General features: G+C 43.8%; 1 protein-coding gene across 1 annotated transcript in view; it reads right to left on the reverse strand.

Moving 5' to 3' along the window:
* Nucleotides 1-19,312, reverse strand: part of ABCA4 (ATP-binding cassette, sub-family A (ABC1), member 4) — a 132,401-nt gene that overhangs the window by 88,003 nt on the left and 25,086 nt on the right. The window contains exons 4-8 of the mRNA XM_010860511.1: nt 13,721-13,810; nt 11,214-11,454; nt 10,051-10,190; nt 9,316-9,432; nt 8,253-8,450 (exon numbers count right to left, since the gene is read on the reverse strand). Coding sequence (XP_010858813.1) covers nt 8,253-8,450; nt 9,316-9,432; nt 10,051-10,190; nt 11,214-11,454; nt 13,721-13,810 — 786 coding nt within the window. The remainder of the gene's footprint in view (nt 1-8,252; nt 8,451-9,315; nt 9,433-10,050; nt 10,191-11,213; nt 11,455-13,720; nt 13,811-19,312) is intronic.

The following is a 19,312-nucleotide window of genomic DNA, read 5'->3' on the forward strand; positions in this document are numbered from 1 at the left end:
CTGTGTGACCCCATGGACTGTAGCCCACCAGGCTCCTCTGTCCATGGGATTCTCCAGGCAAGAATACTGGAGTTGGTTGCCATTCCATTCTCCAGGGGATCTTTCTGACCCAGCAATCGAACCCAGGTCTCCTGCATTACAGGCAGATTCTTTACTGTCTGAGCCACCAGGAAAGCCTGTAGGATACTAAACAATTTCACAAATAATGAGGACTTGATCAATACCATTTTAATCACTGTTTTTGCAAAATATCTTCAAAGTTAAGAGAGTCCAGTGGCATTTAAGCCCAGCCATTTATAATAGCTATTTGTCTAGGGAAGAAGACAGTTATTTTAAAAAAACAATATGGCTGGGAACACAATCCATCCCAAACTTATCTGCAGCACCCCATCTGGTTAGAAGTATGCTATGAACAGAAGCCAAAGCTTCCACCTGGGCAACAGGGGTGGCGGTGGGATGGATCCTAAGCCACTGGTGTTCACTAGCTTGCTCATTGTCCATTAGTTGAAAGTCAGACAACTCTATCCAGAGGAAGGTCTTATGAAACTAATCCAGAGGTCAAGGCAGAGCAGCTGTGGAAGCTGGTTTGGACATGAGTCAGAAGTCCCTAGGTCATACCCTGAGGTATGATTCATAATGTATCCTTGCATTCTCATGGGGAGGCTACCTGCCTCACAGCAAGTGACCTCATTCCCTACTGGCACTTACTCTGGGTCCCTGAAGTGAAGATTTTGACTAATGAACATGTATACTCATGTGAGTAGGTGCATGAGTGTGTTTGGGAAGCAATGGTGAATGACTACACCCTTAACCAAGGTCATGAATTTTGACACATCTGGTCTGGTCTGGTTGGCTTGTTAAGTTAAAACATAGTAGATTCTAATGAGACTGAAGCCACAGAGTCTGTTTATAAAAGCTCTTTGATTCTAAACAGAGAGAAACAGTGTGATCATGGATGCTGGGAAGAATATTGTAGGTAGATAAGAACTGGCCAGTGAGAGAGGCTCAGCAGAAAGATAGCATCACGACTAGGAAAAAATTCAAAGGGCATCTTCACTGATTAAAAAGACAGTCTCCGGGGTCTCATGGCTATCGTCTAGACAAATTTTGCAACCAGAGTTGAGAATCTCAAAGAGAATTTTTAAAATGCCCTGTGATAGCCAAGGGCAGTAAAGCAGAGAAGAGGTTTCCTTGTCTCATTCAGTTTCCAACTGCTGTGGCCAAAATCTGGGTGGCAGGGTCATTGCCATTTGAAGTCTATACAATTCCTACCATTCCTTGTTGGTTGTTTTGCTGATTCTCAGCAGGAAGCAGAGTTCACCCTGCCGGAAGAGGTGTGGCCTTCTCCAGGGCAGACAGCTGTGTTCAGGACCTCTGGAGAATGCAGTCATTTGTTTATGCAGCTAAGTCAAACACCACCTTGGGAGAAGAAGCTGCAGTAGCAGCAGGCTTCCTTCCTCAACTGTGACCCCTCCAATGCTAATTCAAACACATTAACTAATAAATAAATTAAATTATCTCTTAAATGGAAAACTATATCCAGTAGAGGCAAAGAAAGAACCATTCTCTTGGCTTGAACTTGATAATCAAAGGAGACTGGTACTCTGGGCTGACCTTTTTTGGCTAATACGTTCAGGACATGTGAGGCATAAATCTTCAGGGAAAAGAAAAGCACTGCACCCTTAGAGACGCTGGCTCTGCAACCTTGTCTCTTAACTTCCACACTCAGGCCGAGAACAAAGTGGCTGATGAATGCCTCAAGTGGTCCTGCTGGTGTTAATGTAGACACCTGGGGTTCCTTTTGAAAAATGCCAATGAATGTGGGCAAACATCCCAGAATGAATTTCCTGGCAGATCTAAACCTTAACACTCAAGATTTGTTTCTCCCCACATGGAAAAAGCCACTGGATAAAATAGCTTTGGGCTGTTTGTGTTGGTTGGGATGGTGAAGTACAGGCCAGAGGCGCCGCAATAAATTTTATCTAACACACTGGGCACCATGAACAGACATCTGAAATGTTCAACTGTAAAAAGTGAGGAAATGCACCATGACTGGAAAACAAAGGGAGAGGAAATGCACAGCTGTTTAAAAATGTCTGTTTCTAAAATAAATACAATAATGAAACAAATAAAAAGGTCACGTTGGAGCATGAAGACTCACACTCCACCAAAGCCCCCAGGTGATGCTTCCTGTGTAGCTGGGTTCAAGGAAAGAGAACAGTCTGGCTGACTGCAGGGCACTTTAGCTCTCAAAGCTTTCTTGTTTAATCATTCCAACAACTTTGGGAGGTGAGTGTTATCATACTTAAAATATTTAATAAGCAACAGAGCCGGGCACTAACTGTTGAAAGCACATTCCAATCACAAACACCCAGTCCAGCCACACTGGTAAATGCTGCCCTGGCTGTAACTTCACTTATCATCCTTATTTTCAGCAGGCAGGGGAACAATATTGCCTGAAATCACAGAACCAGTAAGTGATGGCAAGATGAGTTTCAGAAAATCTCACTGGGCAGTATGGGAGCTGAACAGAAGCAGTAAGAGACCAGAGGCCCAGAAACCAGCGAGGAGAGTTGGTACCAGTCCCTGTAAACAGAGGCCGTACATGGAGAGAGTGAGGAAGGGGGGTTTCAGAGACAATTTGGAGGATAATTGACAGAGCTTGGAGGATTTGTGACATTTTGGATTTGCGCAACTTGCTTCTCCTCCATTAGATTGAATTGTAGCAGTTCTCTGAGATACTACCACTACGAAGGCCTTGGTAGCTCAGTCAGTAAAGAGGTTCGACCCAGGTTCGAGCCCTGGCAGGTGGGTTCTTTACCACTGGTGCCACCTGGGAAGCCTCTAAACCTAGCTATTTCCAACCAGAAAAGACTGAAAAAGAATAGTATCTGCTATCCTGAACTTTACAAAATAATTACTGTCCTTATCCAATTTATTAAATGGGCTTCCCAGGTGCTCCTAGAGGCAAAGAACTAGAGTTCGATCCCTGGGTCACAAAGATTCCCCGGAGGGGGAAATGGCAACCCATTACAGTACTCTTGCCTGGAGAATCCCTCAGACAAAGGAGCCTGGCAGGCTATGGTCCATAGGGTTGCAAAGAGTTGGACACGACTGAAGCGTGCATCCAACTCATTATATAATTTATCCAAACTTACTGAGCTCCCTACTAATGTGGCCCCTATGGTAGAAGAAAAAATTTCCTCTTCACAGCCAGACAGTTCTGGGTTAGAATTCTGAAGCCATCTCTTATCTGCTGTGGTATATTAGGCAACTAGGTCTTTCATTCTATAAAATGGTAACAATTATGCCCGCTGGGCAGGCGGGAGTGTTGCACGAGATGACATGTAGGACTGTCCAGCACAGTGGCTGGTCACAGCAGGCTCAAACGCACCTTCCTTCCTTCCACCTATGACTCAAGCCCTCCCTATCCCCGACCTGTGTTCTCCTTCCTCCATCCAGTTCTATGTTTCTGAAAGACTGATGAGACATAAAATAAGATCATTGTCCATAAGCTGTTTGTGATCCAGTTCATGGCTCTTGAAATAATATGCTTTCATGCTGTAGACTTTTGTACCCTTCTGGAATTATCTGACAGTCCTGATTCTAAACCAGTTCATAAGGTTAATATGAAGAGTGGCTTCATATCCCTGGTTAATGCTTACGTGAAATGACAAAAAGGACATTCCTCACATGGCCTGTGGTTCAAGGGTAGACATCCTTGTGGTTCACAGCAAGAGCTGCCATGCATCAAATGGCTAGGTGCCCAACCCTCTCCAGTCTCATCCTCACAGCCACTTGGAAAGGAGGGCACTGCCAGCCCCACCTAAGATGTGAGGAATCAAGGGCAGAGAATTTACACACAGGCTTAACTAATCAATGGCACTGAGTGAGTGCCATCATTCTAAATGCATCGCACACTTCACTCACTTCATCCTCCACAGCGATTCTGTGAGACCTGTTGTGTTATTACCTATATTTTACAAATGACAAAATTGAGCCTTTGTAGGTAAAGTAGATTTCCCAGAGGGATACAGCTTATAAGCCAGATCCAAGATGTTTATCCTCACTGGTGGGTGAGAAGATTCCCCAAGCAGTGACCTAACATGGTATACAATGACCCAGCAAGGCAGCTCCAGAGGCATGGTACGCTCTCCAGCCTGCTCCATGGAACGTCCAGTAACTAAGGCCTTACCCCAAGCAGAGAGAAAGAAGATTTAGCACTTCTATGAGGTGAGGAGAGAACCTACTGAATCACTCCCCTTTCCTATAACGACAAAATGTATAAAAATTTGGTCTTAGTTCTTGGAGCTGCTGTTGTTCAATATCACTTCTGAATGCCACACTGACCTGTGAAAGTCACTCAGTCATGTTCGACTCTTTGCAACCCCATGGACTGTATAGTCCATGGAATTCTCCAGGCCTGAATACTGGAGTGGGGAGCCTTTCCCTCCTCCAGGTGATCTTCCCAACTCAGGGATCAAACCCAGGTCTCCCACATTGCAGGCAGATTCTTTACCAGCTGAGCCACCAGGGAAGCTGACCTGGATCAACATATTTTATGTTTTACAGTATTTTTTGCTGAATTTTCCTGAAATGATTTTTTTCTTTTCTTTTTTTGGAACAGGCAGGGAAGTAGGCTTTGAGTCTGGCCCAGAAGTTCTCAAAGCTCTTTAACGAAAGTCATATTATTGAAGAGGGGAGAGGCTCAGTCAAGCCTTAAACAGCCTGTGCAGGAACACGCTTACTGCCCTGTCCTGGAGAAGTCCTGCAGCCACTGTGAAGGGGTTTTCATGCCCTGCCTGCTCCTGAGGATAAGAACTGGGGAGTTTCCAAGGCTCTGCCTTGGACTTCCCAATTCCAAGGCTCTTCCTGACTTCCCAAAACACAAGGACAAAAACAGAACATCCCGGGACCAGTTGCAAGGATCAGATTCTTCTTCACTACTCTTCACCCCCTTCTTCTCTTTTCAGGTCACTGGTCCTCACTTTTCCTCCCCCCACCACCCCTGAGGGCAGGAAGATCAGAAACCTCAGCACAGTTACCTGCTGGGTTTCTACCACCATCAAAACCCCTGTTAGGAACCCCTGGGGCAGGCCACTAACTGGTGGCTATCCTAGTCTTTGCTTAGGAGCACTTGGCTGGGCTAATGGGATTGCAAGTCCCTGGGGACATGCTGGTGGCTGATGTTAGATGAGATTACAGCTTTGAAATCCCTAGAGGAGCAGCAGGAGGGGCTCAGTGTCTGGGCCTAATTTCACTAATTCCACTCGCCTCCTCCCAAGCAGTAGCTTCTGTTTGTTTGTTTGAATTTTACTAAAAAGTTAATATTAAGTGCTTACTAATTGCCAGGCACTGTCTTAAGTGTTTTGCAAGAATTAACCCAGTTAATTCTCCTAACAAGCCTATTAGATAAGTATCAATATATCCATTTTACAGATGCAGAAATTGAGGCACAATTAGCAGGGATTTGAACCCAGGTGGTCTGGTTCTAGAAACTAAATTCTTAACCATCTAATATATATTAAGTATCTATTTGGTATCTGGTACTATATTAAGCACAAGATATGTGGAAAAACTGATCTTTCAAGAAAATAAGTCCTTTACATCACTATACAAATATCAAGTCAAACAAAAGGTAAGAGGTATTCTGACAGGACCTCACAAAAAAGACTGTGAGACCCAGTGAACTCCATTCAGCAAGAGTAAACAAATAGAGTGCCTCTGTCCAGAACCCATCCAAAAATCCTGCCTATATTATAACCACAGTGGCAGACAGGGGTGGGCATGGCCAGGAATGGGGGCTTAGCTGGCAGAGGCATTGCAAGAAGAAAACAGCAACTGAGTAATTGTACGAGGGACTCCGAGGCCCCACCAATCTGATAGGTCTGTGAAAGTACAGATTACTAGGCCTCTTCCCTGGTAATTCTGAGTCAGTCGATCTGGGTTTGTGTCCAGAAATCTGTCTTGTAGAAAGCACCTATGGTCACTGCTGCCTTCAGACAAGTGGGAATCACTTTGAATGACCTGAACTTTGGTTGTGTTGCTGCCACGCCTGGCCCCTTCTGAAAGGCCTCCTAGGAAGCCTGTGCTGACACATCCACGGTTCTGGAGAGGAAGTGGCGCATACACTGGGAGAATTCTGGTGGCTCCAAGAGCAGCAGGGAGTCTTTAAGAATGCTGTGGTGACAGAGGAAGGTGGGCTTTTTTTTCACTAGTCAGTTATCCTTAGGACCACGGAGTATGGGGGAGATGGGCTTGCTCTTGGGGGCCACTGGCTTAATTTCCTCTCCTATTTCCTTGAGCATCTTCTCTGTGTCAATGTGCTGTATGACATGAGGCCCATTGGTAGCTGCAATAAGCTCCCAGACAGAGACGTTCCCTGGGAGTCTGAGGTTGAGAATTTGAACATAACTAGGATATGTTCCCTGACTCTGATAACTCCAGTCTGCTGATCAGCTGGAGATGGACATATTAATAGCTGACACGAATCTAACTGGAACAAGATCTACGAGAGATGCGAAGAGAGGGCCAGGGAGGCACAGAGGAGTGAATGACTAACCCTACATTGAAGCAGAAGTGACATTTGAGAGCTAAGTCTCAAAAAATGAATGAATAGTCACTCAATCGATGGGGAAGGGAAAGCTTTTTGGACTTCTCTGCCTTGTGTTTCTTCTTTTGGGGAAAGACCTTCCCCCACTTTACAGTAACCCTGCTCAGTCCATGAGACTCAGATGAAGCTAACGCTGCCTCCCTTACCCCTGGGTGGTACACAGTCCCCTAAGGGGCTGGTGATAGGTAGAGTGGCCAGGCCAATACTGTCCAGGAGGACTGTGAATGCTGTGGGAAAGCCACTCCCTCTTTCCGCAGAGATTTTGGTATAAGGATGACCACTGAGGGCTGTGAGCAGCTGACTCACTACCCAGTGGAGAGGATCTGGCTGAGATCAGAGTCGGGCCAAGTCAAACAGCAAGGTAAGAGGGGGAAGGACACAGTGTCCTAGGTCCCCTGAACTTCCAGGTTATGTCAACCAATAAATTGTCTTTATTTAGGCAAAAAGCCTCCAGTACTTTGGCAGAGAAACAGCCATTTGTAAAGAATGACACCATGAGAAGCCAGGGTGTGCTTTAGGGTGGTGGCAGGGCCAGTGGGGCAGAACTGAAGATGTGTGAACAAGCAGAGGCTGGGAAGGCGGGCTGGGGCAGGTTTGGAAGGGACTTGTCTTCTTGGAGGGTGGGTCATTAAGACTGTAAGTGTGAGAGTGATATTAGCAGATGTGAGTTTGGAATGTAACTCTGGTGTCATCATGGAGAAGAACCTGAACCAACAAAGAGTGGACTCTGGAGTCCAGGGAGGGAGGATTTAGGAAGGACTGGTAGAGAGATGAGAAGGCCTCTGGGGTTCAGAGAGCCTAGAAGGTAAGAGGAGGAGCTGAGAAATACTAAGAGATGAGAAGACAAAGCTCAGTGACTGGGCATGACAGAGGCAGGGCAGGAGTCTGGGCAGCAGGCTCTACCTCCTGTCTACTCCACCTAATAGCTAATGGGGATCTTACCTAAACTCTTTAAGCCTCAGCTTCTATATCTGTAAAGTGGGAATGATGACAACCGACACTTGATGGAGCTGTCGGAGGACTGAAGGGACTAACGTACGTGAAAACACTTAGCACAGAGATTGGCACAAAGTTACACAATTAATGAGAAGTGTTGTGTGGAGGGCAATTTAAGGGTGACCCTAAAACCTCTAATTTAAGAATCTGGAAAAATGCAGAGGACTTGATCAGGGTAGGAAATGCTGAAGGAGGATGCATTGTACAGGGAGGGTGAACGCAAATTTATTTTGGGACATGTTGAGTCTGATGTGCCTGTAGAACCTGGGGGTGGGAGTGTCTAACAAGCAGGGGGACCTCATAACTTGAGGTTCGGTGACACTAGCAGTGGACAGCCGCTGAGGCAATGCAGACAAGAGATGGCTAAGGACAGACGTGACACCATGAGGGCTACAAGGGAACAGCCAAGAAGGATTTAGGGAGCTGTCAGGAGGCAGGAGATGTGAAGAGGGAACTGTTTCAATTGTGGATAAGCTGATAGAGAACAAGATCCATCTCTGTTTGGGGACTGTGGCAATCTTTGAGTGAGGAAAATGAGATTTGAAACCCAAGACCACTTGACTTGCTAAGGAATCTCTGGCTCCATGTACAGGGCTGTCCTGAAGGGGTCTTGGGTGGCCCTCAGGTGACTTGCTACCCTTACCTCCAGATATTGATTAGCCAGGCGTAGGGCATGATCAGTGATGTTAAATATATCCCTCCAGTTGAAGTTGTCCACATCGTCAGCCTGGCCCTCTCGAGGCCCGTTATAGAGGAAGCTCAGGACGGCTTCAGCAGTGATGCCTTCCTCACCAAGCTGCCTATTCCAAAAAGCTTTTACTGTTGGGTTCTCCAGAGTGTCCTTGGGAAGAAGCAATACAATTACAGCATTTAGAATTCCACAGGATCTCTGGTCTTGTTTTTAGGCCATTGCCAATTTTTAACAAATAGGATAGACTCTAAGGTTCCCTAAAAATCTAGTGGGTTTTCTTCTATCATAAAGCATATCTAGCTATATCCTGTTTTCCCCCTATACATAGGTCTCTATAAGAAAGGAGAGATGGGGGAGAGGGGTAGGGACATGGTATATTGGAAGCTTTCTTTTTCTTAAGGATTTTCTTTGGTTTCCTTTAAATTATTTCTACTATGCAGGACTCTTATCTCCTGATTTTGCAAAATGGAAAATGGGACCAGGGAGACACATTTGACTATCTTTGCAGTTACAGAACTGGCCCCTTGCGGAGATGCCCCTTTGAATCGGAGGCCCTCATGTATATGCATAACAGTGAAGAACCTCAGGAGGTCACTTGTCTTATGATGGTTCTTGTATTTCCCCAGTTTCAAAAACCTGTGCTGTACTTAGTCGCTCAGTTGTTTCCAACTCTTTGTGACCCCACTGACTGTAGCCCGCCAGGCTCCTCTGTCCATGGGATTCTCCAAGCAAGAATACTGGAGTGGGTTGCTATGCCTTCCTCCAGGGGAATCATCCCAACCTAGGGATAGAACCCAGGTCTCCCGCATTGCAGGCAGATTCTTTACCATCTGAGCCACCATCAAAGCCCTAGGTCCCATGCAAAGTCAATGATTCCACTTAAGGACAGCTTCAAAAACTGGCGCCTGTTATATTTTGATCTAATTCCAGGGAAAGTTTTGGGAAGAGGAAACAAATGGAACTTTCCTGGCCCTTCTCTTCCCCTCTCCCTCCCGACCTCTAATGCCATCCGTACTCTGATCATGCTCATCTGTGTGCTCTTGTCAAAGAAGTACCAGATCTGGGGCCCTACTTCTTCCCAGACTTTGACCAACTTCCTGACACGCTCCAGCTCTTCAAACGTCGAATTAGCCTAAAATCAGACAGAGACAGCAAAAGAATGGAGAGAGAAAAAGTAAGAGAGAATCTTTGGTTGTACCTTTCCTGTCACTAACCTTCAATGTTTAGGAAAGGGTTTTCAAGGAAGTGTCTTTATTTTTTCAGTCAACTGATATTTCCCAGAACAATCGGCTATTTCCCAGCCTCCAGGACTGACAGAATCTCATTTCTCAGTGGTATTTCTAATATTGATGATGTATTGTCTCAGAATCTCATTAAAGCTAGATTTGGATTCCCTGTGAGCAAATGCTCTCCCTCCCTTCCTCCCTATCTTTGTCTATTCCTGGAAGCTAGGCTTCAGAGAACTGTGAACTCCTCTCTAAGGGATAGAATTTAGGCAATGAGGAAGAAAATATCATTGCAGGCTCCATAGAGAAGGGAGGGTCCAGGCAGGGGCACCGGTGCAAAGCCTTCCCAGGGGAGGAACCCAGTGTCCACTGAGCAAAAAACAAACAGAAGGCTACCACCAGGAGGGCACAGTAAAACACACACACACACTCACACATACACACACATGCATGCACATACACTCTCATTCTACTGGACAGCCAGAGGCAGAAGGCAGAAGGGACAAGACCAGCTGGGACCTTACATTCTTCAGTATCCTGCGTGTTGCAGGGGAATCTGGAGTAAAGAGGATTTTTCCCATCAACAAAGGCTTTGCTGCCCTCCAGGCTATTTTGGTTAGAGGGTTTGACTCCAGGCTCTGGATCAATGCGTTACAAAAGGTTGCTGTCAGGAGAGAAGGGATGGATTTTATAGAAACTCCCTGTTGCTCAGCTAAACATAGTCATTAGTGTGTTCAAATCACATGTTTCATTCAACTATATGCTGGAGGATTTGACAAATAACCTAAATTAATAGGCTGCACTCCACCAATAACAAGCTCATCATTAGTAAGTAACAAAATGCCACAGTGCATCTCAATAAAGGCCTCATCAGAGAAACAAAGGACGGGGCTTGCCCTCGCTTTCTTTTTTTTTACCCCCCTGCTTTAGAAGAAGGTTGAGAAGACTGCTTGCGATTATTAAAAGGAACAGAGGACATTCTCAGATGAAAGGGACCGAGAGGCCAAATGAGGCCTTCACTGGAAATCTCAGCTTTAGTTTCAATAATTTCCCTTCAATTAGCCGCTTAACTTCTTTGTTGTGTGTGGCTATCTTGGGGCCCAACTGCTTTGGGTGCGTGCCTCATTGCCTCTTTAATTTTTAACTAGTGGGCTAAGTTGCATTTCGTCCATACCCCACCCTCCTTTACCCCACAGGAGCCAAAAAAAAATAGGGAAAAGTGGGAAAGATAACTTGCAAGCAACTTGCCATTTGGAACACAATTCAATAGTACTCACACGGATTTTCACCGTATTGTGTTTGTAAAAACATCCCCCAGCCATATTTATTTGCCAGAGCCCTTCTGACCCCAGCTCTGCTTGCAACTCTGGGCTGCCTCCTCATTTATCTTTCTCTTCCTCTAGAACTTAACCCTAGTTCAATCAGATCAGTAGGAAATATCCCCTCTGTTCCCTTTCCAAGCGGGTCTCAGTTCTTTCCTTGACTCACTTCCAGATTTCTTTCTGAGCACTGCCCCTCTTCCTACTTGGGGAAATGGACTCTGTGCAAGGAGAAGCCTCTTTGCCCAAAGCTGATCAACAAGACCCAGGGTAAGTCAACCCCAGGATTAATTTCACCTGCAAGTGTTACCCTATCAGCTTAACCCAACATTAGAAGCCAATTTATATGCAGGACTTAGAAAACTTACTTGTTCTTTCGTCATAAGAATAGATAGGATCTTTCCTTGTGGAGTCGATCCCTAGAAAGGCCTTATAGTTATTGTCTTCATACCAGTTGAAGGAGAACACCTGAGATCCTCCTCCCTCGGGGTAGCCACACAAGAGGTCAGACAGGATGCCCATCAGCTGCGTGAAGGTCTCCGGGCCACCAGTCTGCACGAGTGGCCTGGTCACCCACAGCAAGTCTTGAACACTTGGCCGGTGGATGAACTATGGCAAGGCAAAGGCTTCAGGTCATTCTAAGGCAGTCAGAGTCACAACCCACTGTGAAGCCAAAGCTCCAAAGTTTGGGGAGATCTCAGCATATGCATTTGATTTCCACATTTAAAAGAAAATATAAATATTCTTGGCGATCTTTAATCCAGGTGTGAAATAAAAGCTACTGCCATCCACTCAGGCCCTAGGAGGAAACTAGGATGAGCCTTAAAGAAGATAAAAGAGTTAACTTCCAAAAGCATTTTAATATTACTTCTCTTTCCCAGTCTGTTTAGCGTGAATTCCCTGGGAATGTATCCTTAGCGAAATGTAGAGAATATTTCTTTGTAAGTCAGTTCTTTGGTTCTGTTATTCCCACCAAGATGGAGCTACTGGAAAAAACTGGGAAATGAAATGAAGGAGTAGCTCTGTCTTAGAAAGGCAAAGTCAGGGCAAATTTGGTCTTTGGCCAAAAGTTTAGAAATTAGTTTCTTATATTTGGAAAATTATCTTCTTATTAGCTTAGCTTTACCAAATGTGGACTGTTCCATTTACCTGAAATGTGTGGTTTGTGGTTTCTTTCCGTCTGTGTGTGTGTGTATATATTTTAGGATCGAAGCAAATATAGAACAAATGAACTCTCCATTCCTGGAAAAACTCTTTAAATTCTGCACCAAACTAAGAAGAGGCTGGTGGTCCTCTCTCCATATGGGTACTGGTGGCACTCACTGGCCTCATTTTTTGAAGGCGAATCTATAATGCTGAGAACTAAGTTAAGGGCTTCCAGAGTTGCCAAGATATCAGTTTCCATACTACCATTTGACTTTAAAGGAAAATACAAAATAAAAACCATGCTGCTTTTATTCCCCAAACAGACTTGGTTACCTGTTTTCAAAGGCATATGGAGGTCTTAAAAAACCATTCAATCTGGTGAGACTGAAAATAGTTCTCCTACTGCAATAAGTGATGTTTACCTGTCATCTCCTCTCTGTCCACATGCCAACACTTGCCCTCTGAGACTGTTGAGTGCCGTGGAGAATCCACATAGTGAGTCACGCCTATAATCACAGTCTAGGCTTCAATAATAAAGATGGAATCTCAAATTGCTTTAATAGCAGTAAGCCTTATGACAGTCTTGTAAGAGGTTATTACCATTATTATGTTGCTCATTTAATCAAAGCGCTCAGAGATGAAGAGGCTGTTCCAGGGTCAAATGGTCTAGTATCAGTTAATGTAAACAGGGCCATCTGTTTCAGTGCAGTTCACGAATGCTAGACTTGTTATCTAGTCAGGCAAGAAACTTTCTGGAACTCCCACATGGAGTTAAGAGTGTTGATTTGCTTTGGAGATTAAAAAAAAAAAAATTCTCTATCAACTTCAACCCTATTATACTGATATACATTTTTTAAATGCTTATGAAGAGAAGAATGTTAAATAGAGACTCCCACTACAGCAGGTGGTCATCAGTACAATGGGTCCTTTTCTAACTTGCCCTGCACAGCACTCTGCCCAGGCTGAGCTTAGTTTTATGAGGACAGATTCTAACCATGCAGATTTCAAGGTTGGCAAAGCCCAAATCAGCTGAGAATACTGGAGGGAAAAAAATTTGGGGAAAATTATGTTTCCCCTTTGCCTCTCTTTCATAATATTCATTACACATGAAGCTAATTGTTTATTTCACAGCTCTCCTCCCTGTTGGACTACATATTTCACAAGGCAGTGACCATATATCTGTCTCTTCATCATCGTGACCACAGCACCTGTCATCTGTTGAGTGGAAAATTGTTTATATATGGGCAAAGGCTTGTGTATTTGATTAAAATGTGCACATCATTTATAAAACAACACCAAAAAGTCACTCTCTTTGTGATGAAATGAGTAAAGTATATAAGACACTTAGAGTCTGTAAGTATATGCTATTACTATTAATGGTATAGATTCATGTGGATTTTAAGGACATAAGAGAATATAGGATCATGTCAGAAAGAATGAAAAGATTTGAATTCAGTTGTCAGTCCCCTGATAATCCACTATACCAGTTAAAGTGTTGTTTCCTTCTAGGTGTGAAATTAGACAAATGGTTCCTTTCTGTCTGCCTCCCACTCAGGAGCATGGATAATTAAGGATGTATGAACAGGTGTTTTGAAATTGCTAGATGGAAAAATCAAATGTATTTCTCCTTGGACGGGTCCGAGGTACAATTAAATTATTTGATATATTAAGTGTGATAAAACAGTGAAAAGATATAATGGAATTATATTACTATCATCAAGCCACTTACTTCTTGAATTCTTGGTGACATATCAGATAATATTCTTCCCCAGGATCTCAGATTCATACCTTGAGAACGGCTGTCTAGGAGTCTGGGAAACTGTAATTGATAGGAAAAAAATATTTTAAAAACATATATATACAGGTATGTGTGTGTGTATAGTTCTACATATGCACTTTTGGTGCTATCTGATCTCCGGTATGCTGGTAAAACATTTCCTACCTTCTTTCTGATTACAGGACCTCTTCTGCAAGATTGCTTTCAAAAACAAGTTTTTGTCTAAGAGAAAATCAAAGGTTCTTATTCTCAACCCTACTGAACTAGTCAATCACAAATAGTTTTATGGTGACATTAAATACACCAAAGTGATTCTGATTGTTGGTTTAGTGATACCAAACAAGACTCCTGGAGGAAGGAAAAGAGAGCAGCTGCTGGTGTGTAAAGGAGGCTGCGTGCGGAGGGCGCCCATCTGTTCACCTGGGCTTTGTGGACACTCGCAGGCTTCCTTGTCATTGTTGTCCCTTTATGTCCTTTCCAGACAGGTTGTGTTTCTTCCTCTGTTCAGCACCAATCTCTTATGGATGTGCCAACTCCAGCACCTTTCTTTTCAAAGCTGCTGCTGGCAGCCTTGAATAGAGAGAGTAGTTCCCTCTCAGAGTCTCTGTCTCACGCTAGTGTTCTAGTGATCCCAGGCCTGTGCAGCAATACAGCGCTCTTTGCGTGTTTTCCACTGCTGTGGGGAAGGTGGAAGTTCACGAGTTTTCTGGCTCTGAGTCCCGGAGCCTGATGTGAACACCTTGTTTGGCAGAAATCAAGTTCAAGTCCTGAATGAATGACTTCATTCTTCATAGTTTCAAAATGATTGAATCACCAGTTCTCTGTTTTTTTAGGATTGAATTCTAACTTTTGAGATGGTGATTCAAACTCAAGTGTGCCCCTTGAGTAGGCCTGGAGGGGATCTGCATTTTAACAAGCTCAACATATAATTCTCTTTCATATATTTGTGGACCACAAGCCACAAGCCTTGCCTTCTCATTTGCCAGTACCGCTCTCCTAAATGCTGGGGGTACTGACCCAGCTGCAGCAAAACAGAGAAGCAGGTGGAGTTAGGCTTTGAGCAGCCTGGCTCTTTCTAGCTGTGGCCCTGCTCCCCTCTCTCCTGGCTGTAGGTGCAGGAGCCCTCATATTTCTCTCTGACTCTGAACTGAAGAGTAAGTGTATGTACACTTATGGAGCATTAGCGTTTCAGACTTACTTTATAACTGCAGTATGAAAGACCTCCTTATGCATGCGAGCTACAAAGCAGCAGCAGGAGAATTTTCTAGACTAAGGAGCAGTAAAGCCACCATTGAGACTGTAACCTTGAGAAAAGTCTTTTCTCCTTAACCTTTACACTGGTCCCAGACTTTGGTCTTGCCATGACTACTTTGCAAACTCCTTGAAAATAGCTTCAGTGTTGGGCAAAGTACTTCAATTTCTGTTTTCCCATAAGATGGTGGGGCTGAGAAGAGTAGGTAGGAAGGGAGGAAGCCAGCAGGTAAAAATATATGCCAGTGGTAAGATATCACTCAGTCCTGCTGACTCGCCTTCCAAACTACCTCCAATAAGAACTATTACAGATGAAAGGGGATATAAGACATAACCAATTACAATGCTACTGTGAACCTTATTTTGACTTTGATCTGAACAAACCACCTGTAACAAGCAAAGGGAAAGTTAACGTAACAGGGTGTTAGGTATTATTGAGGAATTAATTTTGTTGGGAGTGATCATAGAACTGTGGTTTTGTTAAAACAAGTAAGTTTTTATGTTAGAGATATATAGGGAAATATGTGCGGGTGAAATGTTGTGTGTGATTTGCTTTAAAAGACTTCAGGGAAAAAAGGAACAGATAAAACAAGAACAGCCAAATGTTGATAATAGTTGAAGCTGGGTGATGGGTACATGGGAGTTTATGATGTTATTTTCTCTTTTATAGTTATTTCTATAATAAAATTCTAAAAATAAGGTTTTTGCATGCATAAATAAATTAATATTGCATGAATACTCTCGCCTCTCTTTGTTCTTTCCTCACTAAACTGTTTTGCTTAAGTTCTCTTTGCTTCTTTCTCAGAACATCTTATCAGAACAGCCTTCTTGCTGGCCTCTTGACCCTAATCTCCTTCCTTCAGATGCACCCTCCACACTATAGCCTGAGTTACCTGACATGACAATACAATCATGTTACTTCTCCCGCACAAAGATCCTCCGTGGCTCCCTACTGTCTCCAGGAGAGAAGGTCAGTACCCATGCTGGACACACATGACTTCTCATGAGCTGGTGCGTGGCTCCCTCTCAAGCCTTCTCTCTTACTTTTCCTTCAGAGTCTAGACTTCATTCTACACTCCCTAATGTGCCAGTCCCTTTCTCATGCTTCCTGGCCTGTGCACATTGTCTGCCTCCCTCCTCTGCTTGGTAAAGTTTTCCTCATTCTTCAAGGCTGATTCCTAAGACCACTATCTATAAAGCAGTGTTCTCATGGTAGATTCAGATGATGCTTCTTTTTATATGCTTCTTCACTCACCCTTGCTCTGTTGAGTTTTTAAGGTGCCCTGTTTATTTCCTTCCTTGCACTCTTCACCATAGGTAATGATTCTACTGTTCACATGTTATCTGTCTCTCTTATTATACTCTAAGCTCCATGTAGACAGGAACTATGTCTGTGTGTTGGGCACATAGTAGACATTCAGGCACATATCAAATATGATGAATGAATGCTCATAGCAACAAGCAGGTGCCTGCTACTTCATGAAATGGTATGCTTACTAAGGGCAGTGCATAGGTAGATAGGAAGATAGATAGATAGGAAGACATTTATTATAAGGAATTGGCTCATGAAATTATGGAGGCTGGCCAATCCCAAGATCTTCAGGGTGAGTTGGTAGGCTAAGTGTGTATTAGTCGCTGAGTCATATCCAACTCTTTGCCACCCCATGGACTAGTTCGTCAGACTCATCTGTCCATGGAATTCTCTAGGCAAGACTACTGGAGTGGTTAGCCCGTCCCTTCTCCAGGGGATCTTCCCAACACAGGGATTGAACCTGGGTCTTCTCCATTGCAGATAGATTCTTTACCATCTGAGCCACCAGGGAAGCCCAAGCGGGCTGGAGACCCACAAAGAGTTGGTGTTTCAATTTGAGTTCAAAAGCAGAAAAAGAATCAATGTCCTATTTCAAAGCTAGTAAGGCAGGAAGAATTCTCTCTTACTTGGGAGAAGGTCTTCCCTGCTCCACCCTTTATTCCCACATTTCTTAGAAGAACAATTCACATTCAGTGATTCATTTCCTCACCAGCACTTCCTAGTCTCCTACCTTCATCATCCTACCAAGATGCTTTCACTAGAATCCCCAGTTTTAGAGTCTAAAGGATGCTTTCGGTTCTGGTCTTTTCAGACCTCTCTGCTCTTGACAATTTGGTCATGCTCTTTTCCTCCATGACACTCGTCTTGCCTGGTTTCCTCTGTTCTCTCTCTGCCTGTCCAAGTGCTTCTGCTTCCACCTTCTGCATTATGTGCTGAGGTTCCCGAGGACCTCCATACCCTTGCTCTTCTCACTCCACACACTCTCTCTGGGTTTTTTCATTCCCTTTATCATTTAATCCGCTACATTTTTGTTGATGACTTCTAAATCTGCATCTCCAACTTTCAATTGTTTGTTGGATAATTTGCTCAAATCCAATTTGTCCTAAACTGATCTCATTATGTTCTCCCAAACCAGCTTCTGTTCTGGGATGCCCTTCCTCAGTTGGTGGCACTGCCTCCTGCCCGTCACCAGAGCTGGAAGCCTGGGAGTCACGGGTGATTCTTCCCCATCCCATTGTCAAAATCCAAGCCTGAAGATCTAAAAGCTGGTGCTGGATCTGAGTGTGGGCCAGGATGAGCCATTAAAATGCAGAGAGGGGAACAAAGAGAAATAGGAAAGACAGCCTTAGAAAGAAGCTGGAATCAAGGGATGGAGACTAAAGAAGCTGTACAGAGAAAAACAAGCAGGGTCCTAGATGATGGGAGGCACCTAAGAGAGACGAGAAGCCCAGAGGCACAGAAGATAAGCAACTGTCACATTCATGCACCCAGAGACTGGACAGCAATCAGTCAGTAACAGCTCCTATCACTTTTAAGTACTTTCTCTTCTTTGTGAGTTTGTTGTGTGTTTTCCTCACTTAACTGTGGACTAGATACTATCTATGTCTGTGCTTTGCCTCAGTGGACAGCTTCTTTCCATCCTGTCTCCTTCATCTCCATAGGCTCTAGGCACGCTCTGATCTTAAAACTTGATCCTGCCTCAAATTCACATGTTTAAAGCATCTGTGTTTCTGTCTGTAGCTATATTGATACAGGTAGATAGATACACATTTTTAAGGCTCTTAATTTTACTTTTGAAATTTGACTTTGACTAACTGCTCTATACAGTCAGCAAAAACAAGACCGGGAGCTGACTGTAGCTCAGATCATGAACTCCTTATTGCCAAATTGAGACTATAAATTTAACAAAGTGGGGAAAACCACTAGACCATTCAGGTATGACCTAAATCAAATCCCTTATGATTATACAGTGGAAGTGAGAAATAGATTTAAGGGACTAGCTCTGATAGACAGAGTGCCTGATGAACTATGGATGGAGGTTCGTGACATTGTACAGGAGACAGGGATCAAGACCATCCCCATGGAAAAGAAATGAAAAAAGCAAAATGGCTGTCTGAGGAGGCCTTACAAATAGCTGTGAAAAGAAGAAAAGTGAAAAGCAATGGAGAAAAGGAAAGATATAAGCATCTGAATGCAGAGTTCCAAAGAATAGCAAGGAGAGATAAGAAAGCCTTCCTCAACAATCAGTGCAAAGAAATAAAGGAAAACAACAGAATGGGAAAGACTAGAGATCTCCTCAAGAAAATTAGAGATACCAAGGGAACATTTCATGCAAAGATGGACTCGATAAAGGACAGAAATGGTATGAACCTAACAGAAGCAGAAGATATTAAGAAGAGGTGGCAAGAATACACATAAGAACTGTACAAAAAAGATCTTCATGACCCAGATAACCACGATGGTGTCATCACTCACCTAGAGCCAGACATCCTGGAATGTGAAGTTAAGTGCGCTTTAGGAAGCATCACTATGAACAAAGCTAGTGGAGGTGATGGAATTCCAATTGAGCTATTTCAAATCCTGAAAGATGATGCTGTGAAAGTGCTGCATTTAATATGCCAGCAAATTTGGAAAACTCAGCAGCGGCCACAGGACTGGAAAAGGTCAGTTTTCATTCTAATCCCAAAGAAAGGGAATGCCAAAGAATGCTCAAACTGCCGCACAATTGCACTCATCTCACACGCTAGTAAAGTAATGCTCAAAATTCTCCAAGCCAGGTTTCAGCAATACGTGAACCGTGAACTTCTGCCGGGGACCAGCCCCGGCTGATCCAGGGTATTCGAAGGAGAGACGGCATAGGCGAGGATCAGGATACAATAGCTTCAATTAGATATTAATTAAAGATATAAAGAGTAATAGAATAAGGATAGCTCAGTAGGAAAATTCAGTGGAGAAAAGAGGCTGAGTAGCTTGGTTTACGC

This window comes from Bison bison, unplaced genomic scaffold (assembly GCF_000754665.1).
Source record: "Bison bison bison isolate TAMUID 2011002044 unplaced genomic scaffold, Bison_UMD1.0 scf7180017864466, whole genome shotgun sequence".
In the NCBI taxonomy this organism is placed as follows: Eukaryota; Metazoa; Chordata; class Mammalia; order Artiodactyla; family Bovidae; genus Bison; species Bison bison.